At 36.4% G+C, this 21583-nt stretch overlaps 1 protein-coding gene across 15 annotated transcripts in view; it reads left to right on the forward strand.

Annotated features, from left to right (window-relative positions):
• Positions 1–21583, forward strand: part of Cirl (Calcium-independent receptor for alpha-latrotoxin) — a 1849656-nt gene that overhangs the window by 1769800 nt on the left and 58273 nt on the right. For 13 of the 15 annotated variants that reach the window (XM_069837575.1, XM_069837572.1, XM_069837570.1 and 10 more), the window contains 3 exons: positions 3693–3799; positions 12130–12480; positions 17738–18445. In XM_069837575.1, coding sequence (XP_069693676.1) covers positions 3693–3799; positions 12130–12480; positions 17738–18445 — 1166 coding nt within the window. Of the gene's footprint in view, positions 1–2411; positions 2547–3692; positions 3800–12129; positions 12481–17737; positions 18446–21583 lie in introns of all 15 variants that reach the window. The other 2 variants (XM_069837581.1, XM_069837577.1) reach the window with 2 other exon arrangements.

Here is a 21583-nt window from a genome sequence, read left to right on the forward strand (position 1 = left end):
AATGTGTTGAAAAGAACAAAAATTAAGACATAACAAATCACAGTGTGTGCTTATTTTTAGTTCATTACAAGTCACGAAAATATAGCGTTTTTTAAAGTAGCCTGGAAACGTAAACCGACCCTGGAGAAAACCATTTCTGTCTTGTAAAAATAAAATGAATATTGCTATTAATAAGATAAATAATATTATGTACCTCGCTTTCCTCATACGCCACATTCTGATTCCCCGTCCCCTAATACTGAAAAGTATTACGAAGTATCTCCTGAAATTGATTTCAAAGGAATTATGGGACTTTGTATTTCTACTCTTATCTAGGGAGCTGATATTTTTCCTCTTCAATAAATCGTAGTGGTTTCCTGTACTTGCATTTTGTGCATGCTATGTGTAGTATAACATATCATATTGTGTATGCCTTTGATAATGGATACTACTGGATGCATGTTCTCTCTGTAGCCCTTCCTAAATGTGTTCCCGTATGGCTCATTACATTGTATCAACCATACATTGTTTCCACTGTCATTGTTTGCCCTTGAGCGTTAGTATTGTCGGAAAAGAGTTCTCTCAAACTGTGATGTGTGATTTCCTACAGTTCTACCCCCTTAAGCAAGCCAAATGTAATAAGCATTTCTGTAACTCTCTCCTCCATCTCGCTAATTCTTGAATTGATGCTGAATTTTAAACATTCGTCTTTTAAAGAATGAACGTGTTCTCTTTCCCATAGATATTAAAATTAATGCAAAATTTCAGTTGTAGGTTGAGTCAAGTAGATCTTTATTATAGGTAGAGACTTTTGAGAACGTCGAGACAGAATTATACACGCAGCCATTTCAGACTCGCTCGTCTTTCACGAGGCTTCTTATTCAGTATACTAACAGTGGAAACAAAGTATAAATAATTTTACAACAGTCCTCGGTTAAATATTTAAATGTTTAGTGTGATGTCAGTTTACCCCTAACAACATAATTTACTACGTTTCAATATCGAAGAAAGAAGGAAATTTGTTATTCAAAATGGCAGGTTCGATAATTCTCTTAAAACTGTTGTCAATCCTACAATGTAGAGCTGCTATTATGTTATTATTTAACATTAAGTAGTTATTTCAGTAGATAGAAACGTAAATTAGAAGTCCATTATGTAAGTCCTTTTCTTATATGTAGAAATTGTATAAGTATCGAAATGAGTGACAAGTTCGATTAGTGAAGCTGATACCGCTTTTAGTGGTAGTATTTAAAAAGAACAGTTAGCCACCATGGACTGTTGTAAAACTATGGATTACATACACAAAAATATCGGTAAATATTGTTTTAATCAGTGCATTTTTGATTTTACAGCAAGGGTAATGTTTTAAACTGCTTTTTTTGTTTTTCAAGTGCGAATCAATGATGTGCCCCGAACAGATTAACAGTAACAGATTTGATATAATATTGTGCAGTGCAATAGGACACGAATCCTCGAGTTTTTATAACGGATAAATATCGCAGTGGACATGATCTCGTTCGGCAACGTGGGAACATTGTAAACCCGTTGTTTTTCAACGTTGAATATTTTTTCTCCCTTTTTTTTCGCTCTCCCACTGTCGCGACGCCCTGAATGTTTCTTTGGCTTCTCTGTTTGTCTTGTGTTCTGAGCCCTCTTTTTATTTGATGTGTGCATTCCTCTGTGAAAGCCATGTGTTTTGTCGTTGTTACTAACGGGGTACTCATGTAGTTGACGTCTCACTTCACAAGGAAAGCGTTGATTTCAGAGAAGTGTGTGGCTTTTATTAATATTGTGCCTAGCTTGTTTAACTAGGCTATGCATCTTGAGTGTGCTCCGAGGAGCACGTAAAGCTAAAAATTTCGTGCATGTCATATTGTGCCTCCATCTATTTTTGTAGAAATATTCAACATTCATACAGCACGAGGGAATCAAGTAGATATATTCAATAATAGTAATATTAATAATAATAACTTAGATGCTAGTTAGATATTAATGGCTAATAATGCAACTTAGCCAACATACTTTGCAATCATTTATGCTGTAATGAATAGATTCGCCAGATTTGTATCAGAGCTAATAATAATAATAATAATAATAATAATAATAATAATAATAATAATAATAATAATAATGTAAAACGAAACTCTTTGCACACACGGGAGTGGGTTACTGCTATTCACAAGTCCAACAAATTCAGGAAAGTGTATTTGGAATGGACAATCTTTGCTTAGTCTTATTTCAAGTCGAATTTAGGGACCAATAATGAAGGAACAAAGTGTAAATAAATTTACCCTTCTCAGAAAAGCCAAATAAACGGATAAATTTTTTCGTTTGTTATTTTTTATTCCTAATTTATATGAAATTACGCAGTGGTTACTAAAACTGCAGAGTCTCTCTTTTTTATATTTTGGTTTTTTTCTTTCTGTTTTTAGTTGGAGAGAATTTCCATTTTTATTTCAGATGTGGTTCAATGTCCAACTGCAGTGTACCTGTCAGCAGCGTGCTTTTCGAGGATCCGTGTCCCGGCACTCACAAATACATAGAAGTGCATTATAAGTGCATGCTAGGTTGGTCCTCCAATTAATACATTAGTTGATTCGAAGTGCGTCATGTCGCCATGTTCGTTGTGTTTCGATACAAAATCGATTATCGCATTTTTATTTCTCGTTTGCACATAACTTCGAAAAAGAAATGCCGTTTGCGTCCTTGTTACTGTTCATTCCTTTTCCGGTCCTGTGGACCAGAAAACTGGTTGCTCGAGCGTCCTAGAGACGCCAGCTGTTGCCTGTTGCATTGCACTGTACAATGCCTAGGGCCAAGATGACCGGGAAGATGGAGGGGATCGGGCCACACCAGGGGAACAATGCACCTGGGTTTCTTGCCCTAAAACCTGGCCTTGGTTTCGTGGGTTTGCCGCGAGATGGCGGCTGCTACCAAACTCCTTTGTTCCTCATCCTCCCCCCCCTCTCTCTCTCTCTCTCTCTCTCTCTCTCTCTCTCTCTCACTCCGTTCTAGCTTGCTTTCTTGACCCCGACGGCGTGACAGTGACGGCATGTCTTATGATGTTTGTTACTGTCGCTGCGATGTTCGAACGTACTGCCAGATGGCAGCACTGCATGGTGGTGAAACGACACTACCGGAGCTTTGGCGTACTATTTGAAACATCTCTTGAACATTGCGATATGGCGCGACTTCGAATTAGAGTATGGGATGAAATCAGAAACACTGTCTAGCAGCAAAGTTTCACGAATGTGAGCGCCCGAATTTCGGTAAGAGTACGAAGAGTAGAGTCTTCCAGACTCTTTATATAAGGAATAGAAAGAATTGTACTTCTTTAACAGACTTCAGCAAATGTTTTTCCAATATTTATTTCATTTATCGGTAACTAGGTTTACCGACTATTGTTATAAGCGTTAAATGAAACCATACTCGAGCTTTTAATGACAAAGTTAAATTTACAAGAACTGATTTCAATATAAGTTAACACTAATGAATTTAGGTAAAATATTTTCTCCTTTTTGCAGTAAGAGAGCAAATTAATTATAGTAAATGGGAAAAAAATATATTATTGTTATTTCTTTACAAATTTGTGAAACGAACACTTTTCTGCTAGACTGTTCTTGAATTCAATCCACCATAAGGGCACATCATTGCATTTCATGCAAATGATGTGAAATATTCATAGGATTAGTGTTTTCTATTTTTATCACCAGATGTAGCCAGCAGCAGAATTGCAGCATTCTTGCGAGCACAAGTATGTTCGGTGATCCATGTCCGGGCACGCTAAAATATTTAGAGGCACACTATCAGTGTATGCCAGGTATGAGTGATCTTTCAATATGATAATTAAAGCAAGGTTGGTCAAACAAAGAGGGTCCACAAACAAGGGCATGGCATGTTGTCTGTTGAATTTGAACATGGTTGCATAAAATGTGCAATATCCTGGATGGATCTCTTAATTTACATGATGGTTTGGAGGGACAACAAAGAGCCATAGGATGTGTAAAGAAGAGAGAGCAACAATTTCAAAGTGGGGTAAACACACCGATTTTCGTTTGCAATTTGTGGCAATGCAGTATTCGCATAAAAACGTGCTTGTAATTTATTTTAATAAATTTTGATTGTCAGTCTTTATTCGCGGTTATTTCTCCTCTTTGTTTTTGCATATATAAATTTCATTACTACTGCATTTGTGCGTCAGAAATGGGCTTATGAGGAAATGACAAAATACTCTCATAATAGAATGAAGAGGTTAAAGCAAAAGAAATTGGAATGTAATACTTGAAAATCTAGCAAACCACTGGAAATTGTTGCAATTCTGTGAGAGAAAAGCATGGCTGGCATGTGAATTCTGGTTAAATATATTTCTTAATTTGAATTAATAACAATTGATTATTACATTTACATTTCACCTTTGGGATAACATTTACAAACATATAATTATATTTCTGTCACATCACATGGCATTTAAAGAGATTAATGTTGTTTGAAATAGCAATCATTTTGTTTAAATATATTTTTTTTATTTGTATTTAAATATTCTGTATATTCAGTTGAACAAAAATATTTGGGTGTGTAAGACAAGGTATTAAACATAATGGATTACAAGGAATTACTTAAGTTTGTGAGATATCTAGCTTCATGTGGTATTCTCATTAGAAATTTACCTAAGCAACTTTTAGGAGGTAATTATCGAGATTGTAACCACAGCTGAAAGTCATATTATTTGGGAATTTGATCATTTTAAATAATAGGTGCACGATATAATGTACATATCACATCTGAGTTAGTTTCCTCATAGTACAGTAAAACCTGTGAAATTTCCTAAGCATATAAAATAACTACCTTCATTATCTACATTTTTAGGGCGACTGATAATCCCCTGTTAATTATACGTACTGGTACACGTATGGGTTTCCTGTAAGTTGACCACCAGTGTAACTTGAATATTGGCTGAAGTTCAGGAACCTCCTCTACATTATTCAATGCATATTTTAACTGTAAAATTTTACTGGCTCAAAAACCACAAAATGAAAATTCCAATACCTTGTAACTGCGGTGACAGGTGAAAGTTCTGACAAATGAAGGATGTGAGAATTTTTCCAAGCATATCTGTATTGGATGTCTGAAATGAATTCATGAGTTAATAGCAATACTGCTGTATTTTTTCTGTTAAATTCAGAGAAATAACTAATTCATTTTATACTCAGATTGACAACAATATGCCAAATGGAAATAAACACACACAGATTAAAAAGAATGAAACGATTCCAGAATACAGGTAAGTAGCTAAATACAGTGCGAGAAATCAAGACCAACTGAAGAGAAAGAAGTCTGTGAAGTAATCATTCCAGAGAAAATAGTTGCTTTTAATTCGCAGTTTTTTGTACAAGGGAAAATACAATTTTTTCCAGGGAAAATACTCGTCTTTATTCACGGCTCAAACACATTACTCATTTTAACTTGTACTTTGCAACAACATCTAGTAAACTAGCCGAAGTCTTTGGTATGGGAATAATTATTCGGAATACATTGCATAACCATCTTCACTGATCTCACTTATTTCTCCTATCTTCTGGTTTGAGGCTCGACACGGCACGGTCACCAATGCTGGAACAGTTTGCTTTTCTGTATTCTAGAGTTTACCGAAAAAAAAAAAGTTGGGAAAGTGCAGACTTGAGTGTCCCTATGTGATTAAACTGATAATGAATACAATATAAATATATATAACTGTATACCTCCTTTCCTAAAAGATTTGAATACTATATACTGTATTAGGCCTAATATTTTTAGAAAAGGAAAAGTATTGTTTTTAATTCGACCATCTGTTTAATTTGATTGCGTTTGAACGGAATTAGTGACGATCAACACAGGTTTTACTGTACAGTTAATATACCCAGAGGAGCATTACACTGATAGTTAAAAGTTTTTCAAATAATGACAAGTTACGTTTTATTTCAAATCTCATGCATGAGTTACTTAAAAAAACACAGTTTTATCATTACCAAAGTGATCGGAAAGAGCTGATTTCACCATTCCGCCATGTATTATAAACTTTATTTAAATTCCGTCAGATGTCATGGATGTAAAAGTTTTTAAAATGGCGTCTCATAATGCGAAGCATTCATACAGAGAGCTGTCATCGAATTTCCAACGGCGGATGGGGAAACAGTGAGGAATATTCATAAACGTCTAAAAAGTGTTTACGGAGACTGCACTGTCGATAGAAGCACACAGTTGGACGCTGGGCGAAACGTGTGAGATCGTCGGAAAGAGAGAATGCCGATCTGGATGATGAACCATGCAGCGGCCGCCCGACTTCGTCCTTGACACCTGACAAAGTGCAACGTGCTGATGACATTCGGAGGGATCGACATGTCACTGCAGCTCCAAATCAATGAAGGAAGTGTGAACGTGATAATTCAGATAGGATATTCCAAAGCTTATCTACGAATTTTGTTGCTAGACCGAACATCCGTACGAGCTGCTAGGGGTTTCTATACATTAAACTGTGACACTGATTTACCACTGTAAGTAGTTCATTGTTTAAATGTTTTAAACCTCGTAAGTAGGATATGACAGACTATAACAAAGCAAGGTTACAAAGAGCGGGGAACAATATTAATTGATTTACATTAATAAAAGGTAGTTTTTTCTGGCGTATGTAAAATTCGTAATAATAATAATAATAATAATAATAATAATAATAATAATAATAATAATGCTAGCCGGTCACCGGCGTAGCTCAGTCGGCTGTGACGCTTGCTTGCCGATACAGAGTTGCGCTTGGGCGGGGGTTCGATTCCCGCTTGGACTGATTGGTTGAGTTTTTCCGAGGGTTTCCTCAACCATAAGACAAATATCAGGTAATCTACGGCGAATCCTCGGCCTCATCTCGCCAAATACCATCAATCCCATCGACGCTAAATAACCCAGTAGTTGATACGGTGTCATTAAAAATGCCACCGGCGTAGCTCAGGCTGTAGCGCGTTTGCCTGCTGATTCGGAGTTGCGCTCGGGCGTGGGTTCGATTCCCACTTTGGCTGATTACATGTTTTGGCTTTTTCCGAAGTTTTCCCTACCCGTAAGACGAATGTGAGCTAATCTATGGCGAATCCTCGACCTCATCTCGCTATCACCAATTTCATCGGCGCTAAATAACCCCGTATTTGATACAGCGTCGTTAAGTAATCAAGTAATAATAATAATAATAATAATAATAATAATCTTCCAAGTTTATTGTGAACGATTTGTGTTCTTTTCAATGTGGTTCTATATCGCTTTCATTCTGTCCTTTAATTTTTCATTCTGAATTTCCATTGCAGTCCGTTATCCTTCCTCTGTTAGAATAATGCACAGTATCATATACTTGGATTAACTATATGGACTGGTGCAATTAAAAATATCCTTGCTTTAAGAATGATAATTTCTCCAAGTTGGATTGTGTTGGATTTGAGTTAGATAATTAGTGTTTATCGAAGCTTTCACTGTATATTCTCATAATTCTATTGCATAAGAACACGAAAATGATACATTTCAAAATCCCGGATACTTTCTGCTAATCATAAGTACCTACGCGTAGGCCTAAATGGTTGTCTTGACTGCAATGGAAATCTATTCATTTGTTGAAATATGTTTGTAGAGACTTACGTTAACTACATAATTATTTGCATTTAATTTTACTCGACATATATTGCATTCGGGGGCGACGCGGTTGAAGTGTAACGCTGTATGCTGGAAGGTAGAGGGTTCGATTCCCTATGGGATCATGGGTTTTCTTCATTGATATAATCCCTCCGGCCGCACTATGGTCTCGAGTTTACTCAGCCTCTTACAGAAATAAGTGGGATAAAAGCGGCAGGCACATATGGCTGACATCCTTTATACCATTAATGGCTGCTACCTTGTGAGCCTTCATGGTCCGTCATGGGGATTACTTTACTATGTGTTCGCAGAATCTTACATTAACTACATGATTATCTGAATTTAATTTCAATATAGTTATACTGCATTGTACTTATATGTGCATTTACTAAGGAAAGAATATCATAACATTAGTGAAGTGCTTTAAGGAAATCTATTCAAGCGAAGCAGCTCGTAGGGTCTGTGGTGGATGTAACCTTGGTTTATTTAGCGAGAAGTTGTCGTCTAACAGAAATAGTCATGGTTTAGCACAGACCTACCATTGAAAACTAAAAGGAAATAGTCGCCAATGCAAAAACAAAATTCAACATATATTTTTTTATGTCAGTCAGGCATAAGATGTGCTGAGATTTTGTTAAAAAATAGTGTGGTTATGAATTTTATTAATGTCAATATGAAATTGGCAGGCGACAAATAAGTGTCTCGAGAAAACCAACGACATGGTCGTATATTCCATATTAAACGCGAACCCAGAGGGGAATTGAACCAAAGATACCCTGAAAAGTCACACCATAAAGAAGCCTCTTTTGGATCTTTTAAGAGTGCTCACCTAACCAGAGAAGGTCCAAACAAATTTCTCGTCATCCTTTGGTTATCAAATAAGCCTGCGGTAGTTAGCAACACCCGTAGTTTCGAATACAGGCAACAACTACCGGTATGTATTCATCCCTTCCTTCGGAAGAAAAAAAAAGCCGAGCCGATAGTCTTGCGTCTTAGATTTAAGACATATAAAATAAACCTGTCACATGCTACATGCAAATTAACCGTTTGCAAGTACAAGTTCCCTGCTTTGCGAACTCATATCTCTGCAGTAGTCGCAGAAAATCAGTTAAGAAAAATAATGAATAAAAGATACGCCTAATTAGGAACAAAGTACTCATAACTAACCTAATATATCTCTAGATTTTATATAATTCACTTTTTTTTTTCAAGACATGAAAGCAGTACTGATAAATTGAATTGACATTATAAAAAATCAGTTCAGAGCCCTAGTCGTATATAGTCGTAAGAGGTTTCAAATGAACTGATTTATCTAGAGATGAACTTCCAAGATGCTCTACTTTTAATAACGCATATGAGAATAAGGTGGTTGTACGAAGAGGAAGACGTGAGAAGGTTCTCTTTGGATCATTTTCATTGCTGTAAATGTAAATAGTTACGTCGACCCTTGTCACTGGTTGAAGAGTAGCGAGAACATTACTGAGTGCTTAACAATATACTGAACTAATAGTAGAGGCCGCCTATTGAAGTTCGAACCAAAATTCAAAATGTTGTGTTTTTCAGAAATACATCGAATGGAACAAGAAAGTCTATCATAAACCAGAGGAGCTGGTTTTCCTCAACTAATACACAGCCCAGTCTGAGACTTGTCACAAAGAATGAATACTTCAATTTTTAAATAAAATACGAGAGATTACCGGTATGGTACATGAACACGTGCTGGAAAGCTAGAGAGAGGGAGAAAGTGACACTACAGCTGCTCTTACTGGAGATCCAGTATCACGCCGAAGAAAATCCTTCACTGTTTCCGTTGAAATACATATCAGAGCCAAGGACTGTCGGCACCACAAAATAAAAAAATAAAAAAACAAAGAAAAATGACTATTCTTGTATCAATTCTGAACTCTTTCCAATCAGTTTGAGTGAGATAAAATATATGGCACTTAGAAGTTAGTCCAAAGCATACGGGTACAGTATTATCACTAATATATTAGTTTTTTTTTTATCTGTAGGCTAGTTATGATAAGACTGTGTTTTCAGATTCTGGTCAAAATACATTTTACTTTTAATTTAAATAAAAATGATTTGCTTCAATATTTACCTTGTGAAAGCAATAAAATCTACAAATACTAATATAGTGTCATATTGACTGTTCCTGGGTTTCCTAACAAGATATAAAAAGTTTAAATATGGATTCAATATCACATTGTACTTCCAAAGCATGTAATATCATTGGGATATATATTATTTAACAATGGTTCACTTACTCGTGTTATTGTATTTGCATTAAGCGAAATTCATGGTTGGCATATATCAATTAACACATTTTTAAAAGGCTTTATTATTCAAAATGGTGCATTAACTCTTGTTATATTGTGCAGTTGTGAAGGTAATTACATGATGTCGGCAGGAAGACTGCACATTATTCTCATTCATTATTTGAAGCTAAAATATATTCATCTTTACGAACTTCGTTTGGAATTTGGAAATACAACACAAACGAAAATACATTCTTAACTTAATTCTCTATTCCATCATCAGTTCAGTAGGTATAAAACAAGCTTTGTAAAGATTTAGAGTAGGTACTTGATTTTGATGCAGTTATTTGAATTGGACTAGTTGTGGCTTAAGGCTGGTTCACAATAAACCGGGAACGGAAACTAGAACGAGAACGGAAATATTCTTAAAATAAATGTCTTTAAATGTGAGCATTTACAATTAACTATTGTGAATGCTTACATTTAAATACATTTAGTTTAACATTATTTTCCGTTCTCGTTCTCGTTCTAGTTTCCGTTCCCGGTTTATTGTGAACCAGCCTTAGTCTGTAAGGACAGCCTCTCGCCCAAAGTCTGAGGTTCATTCTTCATCAGTTCCTGTCCTAATATAAATATCAAAATTGAGTCACTACTTTACGTTTAATCTATTCTAGTGCAATATTACGTTAATTGTTCTGAATTTTATAAATAACTGATTCCCCAGTAAAGTACAAATTAAATACTATTGTTTAAGTATAATTACTATTTTGCATAAAATGAATGCAACTTAAATTCATGTAACATTGTGATATGTAAGCATTTACATTCGAACATGATTTCCATAGCTTATATGCGTGACAAAATTTAGAGATCATTTCTCGCCTATTTTAAAATTCACCTCAGCAGGTTATCTTCGTTACCATCCTATCATTGATATGTCTTTACCTCGAAAATGAAGTCTTCCATATTACCAGACCAGCAGGGGCGTATTTTGCGGGCTACCGGGGCTACCGGCGGTAGCCCAAGGAAATTACAAAAGAAAAAGTTTATAATATAACATAATGTAATAATTTTGTATTATTAGTTTTACCATAGTAATTAAAATTAAAGTAATTGTTAGATATATTTTGTGTAATAATAGGGTCAGCGGTAGCCCAAACCCTTTAACCAGTATACGCCACTGCAGACCAGCAGAAGCCATATTACTTTTAGTGAACAGTCTCTAGCAAACATTAAATACCATTCCACCAGCCTGCCAACCTTGTGGAAACTTATTGTTATTGTTTGATTTCAAATGAACTTTTAATACAAATGCTTGGGTCTTAACCGCGTGGCTCATTTTTAACCTAGGTCTAAAGTTTAGTTTTAAGAATTCAACAAACAAATTACACACATCTCTTGGAAGATAACTGTTGATGTAATTCCCCTGAAAATCGTAAGCTGAGATTAGGATGCTGGCTTGAACTTGTGGAAATTCGGGGTTCGATCTTCTGGATCGACAAATATTGAGATTACTTATGTTTCTCTGAACCCAGGTATAGTCCATTTTATGTCATGGAGTGCAAATTCATAGAAAGGACTTTGGCGACAGAGCTTCTACTGCCCTCTACTAATTGGTTGTCATAAATAAATGTCTTCCTTACTGTGACGAAAATCTTGACTTTGCCTCTTAGTAACCAATCACAACCCCCGTTCAGAAGAATTGACAGGATTCCGTCAAATCCACGTGGAGGCAGAGTTGCCACATCTTTTCCGAATTCCAAGAATCCCGTCAGTTAGCACGAGAGTATCATTGAGAGTGTACTGTGTAGTATACATTGAGCGGTCAGCTTGTGATATTACGTTCTCTTCTTCAAAATACGTGGCATCCAGATGGGGATGACGGCCACGAATCCTCTCATTTCGAGGGTCGCCAAGATTGTGGCAACTGTGCAATGTTGGGACGAAGGAACAGGATGGACTGGTCAGAGATGTTTGTGTTGAAAGTCATAAATCTGTAATTGGGTGTTCAAAGGAGCCACCGAACTGCACTCCATGATATAAAATGGACTATACACTGACGTTCTGGCCAGGTATCTTTGAACGCCAGTGTACCTTCAATGGTTCACGACTATTAAAAAAACCTCTTTTCAATTCTTAATCATACCATCAATTCAGTAATCTGAACAGTTGACAATGTTAAATAAATTAATTAATTAATGATTTACAGTATACAGAAAATTGGACTAATATGAAGTTGGAATTGCAGCAGCAACAACCACAACTACCAGTCGTCCAAGCCCACCATGGCTGATAACTTCCCAGCCGAGTGTGTGGAGCACGGGGAAGTCAGCCACACTGAGGCCTCCGCCTCCACAGAAACCACCCAGCACGCCAGATGGGCCTCCCACCACTACAACAGCAACTAGCAGTGTTGCTACATCAGCTCCTGGATCCACCAGCACGAGGGTGCCCGTCCCTGCTCCAGTGCCAGAAGGAGCACCTGGTGAGGCAGACACAGACACTCAGCCACCTCCTCTGCCACCACTGGGAGACACAACTACTGCCACTGCATCGACTGTACCTCCAGCCTGGAAAACAAGCCACCGCACAACAACAGGTTTGTTTCCCAACCCTGTGATCCTCCCAGAAACACTAGAGCACTGATACTCCCTTCTCAAATAATGGGGGATGTATAATCGTCGTTTCGTAATCATTACCATCGCCATCATTATCATTCCAACATAGGACTATGTGTCTTATTAAATGAATACAAGCAAAATTCTATGTCCTTCAAGTATATGACTTTCTTGCAAAAAGTTTTGGACATATAGTGAGCGAATCACTCTGTGTAAGTCTAGTGGTTATCGTAGGTAACAGACAGGTCCCATGACGTTTGTCGTCGGCCTGGGTGGCACAGTCGGTAGTGCCCGAGGTTGCGGGTTCGATCCTGGCCCAGGTCGATGGCATTTAAGTGTGCTTAAATGCGACAGGCTGATGTCAGTAGATTTACTTGCATGTAAAAGAACTCCTGCAGGACAAAATTCCGGCACACTGGCAACGCTGATATAACCTCGGCAGTTGCGAGTGTCGTTAAATAAAACATAATTTAAATATAAATATGACGTTTTGCCCATTTCGTTTCACTTAAAGGATATTATATATTTTTCATTTAAACAAGTAAGCATTTTCACCTATTTTCATTTAAAATATTGAAAATCAGCATTCTCATTTTTTACTTACTCCTCCTTCACGTAATACGTTTGACATATTGCATATTTCTTGTCATGGAAGGTGAATTAATACCTGTTACACAGAGTGGTTTTCACTTGTCATATATATGTTACATATTTCATACAGAAACAACAGAAGGAATTATTGGCTGCACTGGCTGTGCATAAAGAACATATGTAAGGGTGGCACTGTGATCGAAAAGAAGACACCACATATAATTAAACATATTAAACATAATCATGCATCTATTCCAGAACTGACATCAGCAAAAGAATCGTTGTAGAAAGAAAAATAAGAACCACTGGACATCTAAAGTATTACCATCAAGAATATCAAGATAAAGTTTATCTGAAGTGCAGGCAAAAGTTCTGCCACATTTGTCAGAGAGGAATGCATTAAAGCTGAATTCAATGAATCGATAACATCAAGCTGCTCCTCCGCTAAGTCCTAAATCTACAGGAGAGTTGCATGAAATTTTGTCAGATTTTAGAGTCTCCTCGAGAGGAGAACGTCTTTTACTTTATGATAAATTAAGAGTGCTAACAGGAACAAAGATTATTATATTAGCTACAGATTATTACCTTTATTGCATAGGTCAGTCAATTCATCTGTCAGCGTCAGATGATCAGGATGGGCTTGGGGTTCCAGGCCCCTGGGGCTTATCAGGCTAAAAGGAACCTGGCTCTGTTAGGACTAAGGCAGGGTTGTCCACCTGTCAATGTCGGTTTCACGAATGCCACCTGGCCACCTGTCAGACTAGACAATCATCGCATATATAAGGCACACAATGGATCAAATTGTGCCTAAGTCTATGGACCCATCCTGGGTCCACCTCTTGTAAAGCCAGATGGCCAGAGTCAATCAATTACATCGTTTCTCAAAAAGTTGTTTAAAGTGTCTCAGTACTTATGACACAGTTATTATTGATCAATAATCGTACATGGTTTCTACAAAGAGCGTGTGCTTTCTTTTGTTTATTGCTTTCTCTCCACAAGCGTTCTGAGAAATGCTGTAATTAAAATAAATATTCCTTTTCAACCACCAACCATAATAAGTCATTTTGAACTCGGCATAATAAATGGTCATAAAGCTACAGCCATTTTCTAATTCCAGTACAAGACTTTTGCTTTTTCCATCTTGGGCAAAGTGTTATGGATAAATACAGTCAAGAAATCTGCAAAGATATTACGAAGATCCTGATGACAGAATCTTCACAAATAGCATTCACCAGATTTTAAACTTAGTTTCTGTGGTGCATGTAGATGTCCTGGAAGCAAAATTCTCTAGAACAGGATTCCTGACACCCTTTTAGAAGTTGCCTAGTGTTTTAACATAACCGATGTCCAAGAGGGAGCTGCATTCGGAAGAAGAGGAGCTATTCCACAGTGGTTTCCATGAACAAAGGAACAAGTATATGTAGTCATAAATAATGAGCCAGTAACCTGAGGGTTGGCACAATAGGTTCCAGTTGCTGGTGGGAAAACACCACCCTCATAATCTGTATTGCCAAAAGTGGGTATAGAACACCAAGACACAACCTAAATTATACGGGAACTGGACATAGGAAGGAGAATAAGACATAGAAAAGTCTGCATATGAGAGAATAAACCAAAGACTGCATTCCATTGCTCTGAAGTGACAATAATTGAAAGAAGATAGTCAAATTATGGTATACCTGAGAACCCATGATGATAATTGCACTCTTCAACAACTCTACTATTTGATGGGAATAAACACTAGAAATTGTAGTACTGTGACTAATTTAACCCATTAAAATTATTTCATATGGTTTTATTTGTTAAAAATACCGTATGTCAGCAAATAATGAAAGAATGTTGAAGCAATAGTATACCAAAACAGCAGTACATGTAGCTAATAATATTTAATGGAAGAGGATGTGACGTATAATATGAATATACAATAAGTGAAATATTTATTATGTAGCATATCTTTATATAGCATTGAAATATGTCGAAGTGCAATATATAAAATGACTTGTAGGTTACTTGGACTATGTCGCTTATTCTAGCACAGCACAAAATGATTCTTAAAGTGCTGGATACAGATTTGCAAAACATTCGCATATATAGCTGAAGGCCACATCTTTGAAGTAACGGCTAGTGCGTCTGGCCACGAAACCAGGTAGCCTGGGTTCGAATCCCAGTCGGAGCAAGTTACCTGGTTTTTTCTGGGGTTTTCCCCTCAAGCCAATATGAGCAAATGCTGGGTAACTATCGGTGCTGAACCCCGGACTCATTTCACCGGCATTATCACCTTCACTTTATTCAGACGCTAAATAACCTGAGATGTTGATACAGCGTCGTAAAACAACCCACTACATACGTACATACATATGACTGAATGTGTCACTGGACCTTCCAGAGCATGCAATCATAGGAAATGAGATAGTGGAAGAAGTATTAAATAAATATTACTTATATGATTTTATATCGAGATTGGAGTTTGTCCATTTTACCAACTCTTTACTTCACCCAAAATTGCTTCTGACTCCACATCTCTGGTTTAAGCACTTTTTAAAAGAAATGAAGTAAATAAATAAGCAAATAGTTAAGGTCCGAAATTCTCAAAAAGACTAAAACATTCTTATATTTGCAGAATTAGCTCCAATTTTGCTTACTTGGTGTGGTAGTCCAAGTGGGAGTCAGCTACGAGTACTTGACCACATTCTGCAAAGTGCGAAACATTACATGTATTGGATTGTGAACTGTACTGTAGTTATTGAAAAGGCACTCTAGTGCGATTTCATTGAATACTGAGCATATACATAGCTGAATCGACAAATGGCACGACATAGCTGAGTCATGATATCTACAAAGAATGCAGCCATTTGGACTCAGCAGATATTTCTACATAAAAGGAGTAATAAAGCACAAGAAGTCCTTGGGGCACTCCTTCATATAAAGAGAAAAATGTTATGATTTTTAAAATCCCCTCTTCCTCAGTACTTCCTATTTACGCCAGTGTATTCTCAAATTATGTCATCTTACAATTCCTTCCTACTAATGATATGATATGATATGATATATGATATATGATATGATATGATATGATATGATATGATATGATATGATATGATATATGATATGATATGATATGATATGATATGATATGATATGATATGATATTTATTTGTACAGTTCTTATTTAGTAATGGGTCGCCACCACATCTCTTTATTTGTGCTTCCCATCACCTTCTAATTACAATAACACATACAAATTTTCATTGATATGTGCTGTCATCTTTTTTACCTTTACTACTCCTATTACTATAACACATATCCTCAATTTACTACCTAACCTCTCACCTTGAAAACTTTCCCTTCGTCGACCTGGTTGGCGAGTTGGTATAGCGCTGGCCTTCTATGCCCGAGGTTGCGGGTTTGATCCCAGGCCAGGTCGATGGCATTTAAGTGTGCTTACATGCGACAGGCTCATGTCAGTAGATTTACTGGCATGTAAAAGAACTCCTGCGGGACAAAATTCCGGCACATCCGGTGATGCTGATATAACCTCTGCAGTTGCGAGCGTCGTTAAATAAAACATAACATTTTAACTTCCCTTTCTATCTAGTGATCACCTCATCACTTTTCTTGTTTCCTTATATTGAAGTACTTCCTATCTTTTAAAATTTCCTTAATTTGTATACTGTATTTTACTAACACTACTTTATCATAATCATTCTCGTTCAACTCCACTTTACAACACTTCTACCTCTCCTTACTTCTGTCATCACTCTTATCCCCTATTTCTTCACTAGTCACTGAATCACATGTTTATTTGTTCACTTTCACTCCTGATAAATTTTTTGTTGGGCACTATTTTTGTAAGTCAATGTTCAACTCAACCTTTATTTCTAAACTTGCATTGAAATACTTCCTCTTTTCCTATCATTTCAATTTCTCTGATTGTACACTATTTCACTACCAATTCCTGTTAACAAATACTTCCAATTTCCTCTTGACACCTCCTTTGTCATCTATGGTTTCTGTGGACACTAATTCACTTATTCGTTCATACATTTTACCCTCCGATTATTTTGATAGTTACTATTACTGGTTGAACACTTACTTAATTGTTTCTATGCCTTTTGCCACTCTTTTATCACTTCCCCCCATAAGCACCAGCTGTAGTTCTGCAGTCCCTTATTTCCTGTTTTCTTTCCCTCACAAGTAGATGGACTAACTATATCTTCTTTACTTTCTCTCCTTGTTGCCTTCCTACTATTTTTTGTTGCTCTTGACAGTTCTCACCCTCAGTGAATTAATGTATCAACTCAAAACTGCTATTTAGTTAATGACTTCTAAGTTTAAAATGATGAAATGTAATACGTCAGGTTACCTGCTACTTCTAACTTTAATACATAAAAGGTATCTGATAACCTGAAACGTATTTAAATTTCATTGTTTGAAACTTAGAAGTAATTTTCTCTAAACTAGCAATTTTGAGTTGCTACACTGATGCACTGAGGATGCGAATTGCTCTCTTACCATCTACATGTTTAGTTATGGCCTGTCTGCAGTTTCATATTCCCATGCTTCTCATTATTGCTCAACACAAATATGAATACACTCTTCAAAGTCCAGAAAATGAAATTGAATCATTGTTACTTTTCATTTTTACAGCATCCAGTACAGCAGTGTTCGAATACATGCCGTCACCCAGTGTAACATGGTTCCAAGAAAACGAGTTCGTTCAACTTTGTAGTCCAACACTAGCACGGAACCTATACTGGAATTGGACGCGGGTTGGAGAAGTGAATGTGCAGCCATGTCCTGGCGGGGCCACAGGCCTTGCTAGGTGGCGATGTGTAACTCAGTCAACAGGACCTGTCCCTGCTCCTGCGCCTGTATCTGGTTCCACATCATCGTCTACCTCCTTGCCGCCCATCTGGCTGCCCCACTCCCCTGACCTGAGCGAGTGTCGCTCGGTGTGGCTCACCAGTCTTGAGTCCCGCGTTGAAGAGGGTGACTCGATCATCAGCATTGCCAATGATCTCTCTCAAGTGACAAGCAGTAAGACTTTATATGGTGGCGACATGATGACTACGACAAAGATCATCAAGAAAATGGCACAGAAAATGTCGGTTGATATTGAAACATTTCCAGATCCAAGACAGAGGGAAGCGATAGTGACAGAACTCTTGTATGGTGTTGTGAAAACTGGGAGTAATTTGTTAGACGAATCTCAGCACCCCTCATGGAGAGACTTAAGTTACAAAGAACAAATGAGGGTAGCAACATCACTTCTAATGGGTTTGGAGGAAAACGCATTCCTCTTGGCCGATACCGTCGTTAGAGAGAAAACTGTCACACAGGCTGTGAGGAATATACGTAAGTATTACAAGTTTGTATTATTACTTTTTGAGGTGTAAAATTGTTACTTCAGAATTGTTTGCTCACCAGAGTGTTTTCCACAGACAAATGCGATACATTTATTTTCAGTCCTATCAGCTCCTTTTCTTGTTTTATGTTACTAAAACTCTGCACTAGCATCCTTTCTGTTCAGATATTTTCATTGCCACATTGAGACAGGCAGACGGATAAAGAAATAAATAAAAAACAATACAAAAAAGAAGGAATGAAACTGATTTGTGCAGGAGGTCGGCTGGATAAAAGCACGGTGTGATTCTTGATGTTTGAAATATTTGCAATGAAATGAAAATAATGTGTAAGGTAGTATTTTGTCACTTAGTTTTATCAAATGATAGAAATTGAAATAGGCTGGTACATTCCCCTCCTCTTGGGATATACTCCTGTCAGAGGTCTCCTGAGTGATTTCGTTTATTATGTAAGGGAAATTCAAATGCTGCAAACTTATGTTCTGATAATTTATAAAAATACTTTTAGTTATTAGCTGGGTCTTGTGAAAATATGGTGGCTTCCGCAAGTTCTTTGATCCATTGTGAATACATTGGCATAGTATGTAGACATTGTACTGACTGTGAAGTATGTGTCTTATGAAGCAGAGAGAGGTAATTTGGCAATCAATGTTTGTACGTAATCTTAGATATTATAACATCAAAATTGTTAGTTGCTGGCACTCCCATTACTGACTTACTGGAAGGGTTTGTTTTCCGTTGCTACAGTATTATAAAAACTTTATTTCCAAAGTGATATTTAAGACCATGTAAGTTTTCTACTCCAACAGAAATGTTACGATGTTTCGTATTATAAAAAATATATAAAAATAACTCCTCTCTGCCTTGTAAGATGTGTGCTGGAAAAGATTTGTTAGAGTCTCACCTCTTAAAGGTTTCCATAAGATAAAATTTTTAAATCCTAACATTGTTTTAACCTTTTCAGGTATAAGACATTCAGACTCCCTTGGTTTATCTAGAAAGATAAAAAGTGTAGTATTGCTTTTGGGAGCTGTCACTTGATTGCTTGTATCTGTCATGTCGGTGAAATGGATCCAGATTTAGTGACTGAAGAAGTGCCTCTTCTAGGAAGGAGTGCTAGTGCAGGAAATGCAGCAAGCCAGATTTAGCACTTGATTTAGTAATTGATTTCTACCAATCAGAAGAAGCAATCACTAATTTTGGGAAAAGATGGAGTGAGCGAATTTTATTTCTGACATTTAAGCGAGATTACCGAGTTGTAAAGTGAATGCAACAATTTCCTTGTAGTATCTATGGGAAGAAATAGAACTTGCCGATAAGAATCATTGCACTTGTACCATGCCGCCACCCATAGGCTCCCCCAGAGATGTCCACAAACCAGATATGAGCTCATTCAGTGATAACATTGGATGCAATGGTTTGGAAACCGCATTGAAGAATGTAATATTGCAACTGCAGCTTTTACGTCAGTAGTGGTTTAAGTGACAGGATGTAAATGGTTGCACTGGAGACCTCTGAATGGAGTATATTCAAATTTTAGCATTATAGTTGATCTCATGTACCAGATTACTTAATAATGTTAATTTCGTTGTTAACCATCCACCTGTTGCAGATAATTTTCACATCAAGAGTTGCTCTTAATGGATGGAAAGGATGTTATGCATGTAGCAGAGTTGAAACAGGATACTTTTCAGGCTGAATTGACAAAATTAAGTGTATCATACGGTTGCAATTATACTTGTGAGCAATAAGCTATAGGCTCATCTAGTCACAATCTGAGTGAGCAAGATTTTTCTGGTGGACTGGGGGAGCTAATTTAACAGACTGAATGTTGGGTGCTTCTTTAATTGCTTTGCATTAACGGGGAAACTTAAACTATGCATTCACTTGTGTTGACAAATCTGCATATACCCAAGGAGATATTTAAATTTGGTAGCATTGTCTGACATGCTTCAGTTTATTGGAGTTATAATTGCTGAAAACTGTTTTGGGCCCGTGAACATTTGGATGGATGTCAAAAGCATGTTGTGCAATGATACAAATATGAGAATTTGAATATTGACGTAGATGAGAATGCTTATTTAATGCCTGCCTATATCTCGTCATATTGATGAAATTTCTTTTAATACTCGAAATCTGTACATGGAATTATGATACTTCAGAAACTGAATAGTAATGACTATAATACTTAATATACTGTTAAGAAGAACTCGTGTTCAAATGTACACTCCAACGCGAAGGAAATTCAAATTTAGACAACCTAATTACTAATGCAGCGTGTGAAAATAAATGAATTTACACATTTTCATCTGAAAACAATGATATTATTATTACATTGCAAAAATCCAGTTAAGCTTATTTAAAAGGATTCGAAATGCTGGACACTAAATTATGCGTGTTTCCAAAATGGATTCTGTATTACATTTACAATAGACAGAAAAGTGAATTCTTTCCACAGTTCCATACTGGAGAGTGTAATTGTAAACGAGATATACATTCATATAAAATAAGAAAAGAACTACAAATATCATGAAGAGCTTCAAAATGATATGTATTATTGACTTTTTTAAAGAAAGAATGATTACTTGTCGACATTCGATTATATGTGCTGAGAACGATTTAAATATAATTTGTTCATATCAGTTCAGTATTTTCTTATCATTGGCCCTTATTTTGATATAATTTTGGTTTTATTCCTGTAAATTTTACCGAAAAGACAATGAAAATATCTTCATCAGGAAATAAATAAAAGTACCGCTAATTAGAGTGCTTTCTACTTGTTATATTATGTGGATTATACCACGATAAATGATTTTATATATATAAAAAACAGAAACGACACACTTCAATTCGTATGTTTCTTTTATATCCAGACTATAATAGTAATATCTTCATTACATGAGAAATATTCTTCTGGTATGAATTTGCATTGAAGTAGAAGAAAAACATAATATCTCTTGTTATAGGATGAGCAAACATATTATTTTGTCAATCGTCATAAATAAATGCAGGAAAAAATTTTATTGAGCAGTAATACTGTGGTAACCTTAAGAAAATCGTGGTACCATTAGTCACTGATTGAACTAAAAACTATTATTTTGAATTGAAAGATGATACTGTTTGTGATAAA

Source organism: Periplaneta americana, chromosome 10 (assembly GCF_040183065.1).
Source record: "Periplaneta americana isolate PAMFEO1 chromosome 10, P.americana_PAMFEO1_priV1, whole genome shotgun sequence".
Classification (NCBI taxonomy): Eukaryota; Metazoa; Arthropoda; class Insecta; order Blattodea; family Blattidae; genus Periplaneta; species Periplaneta americana.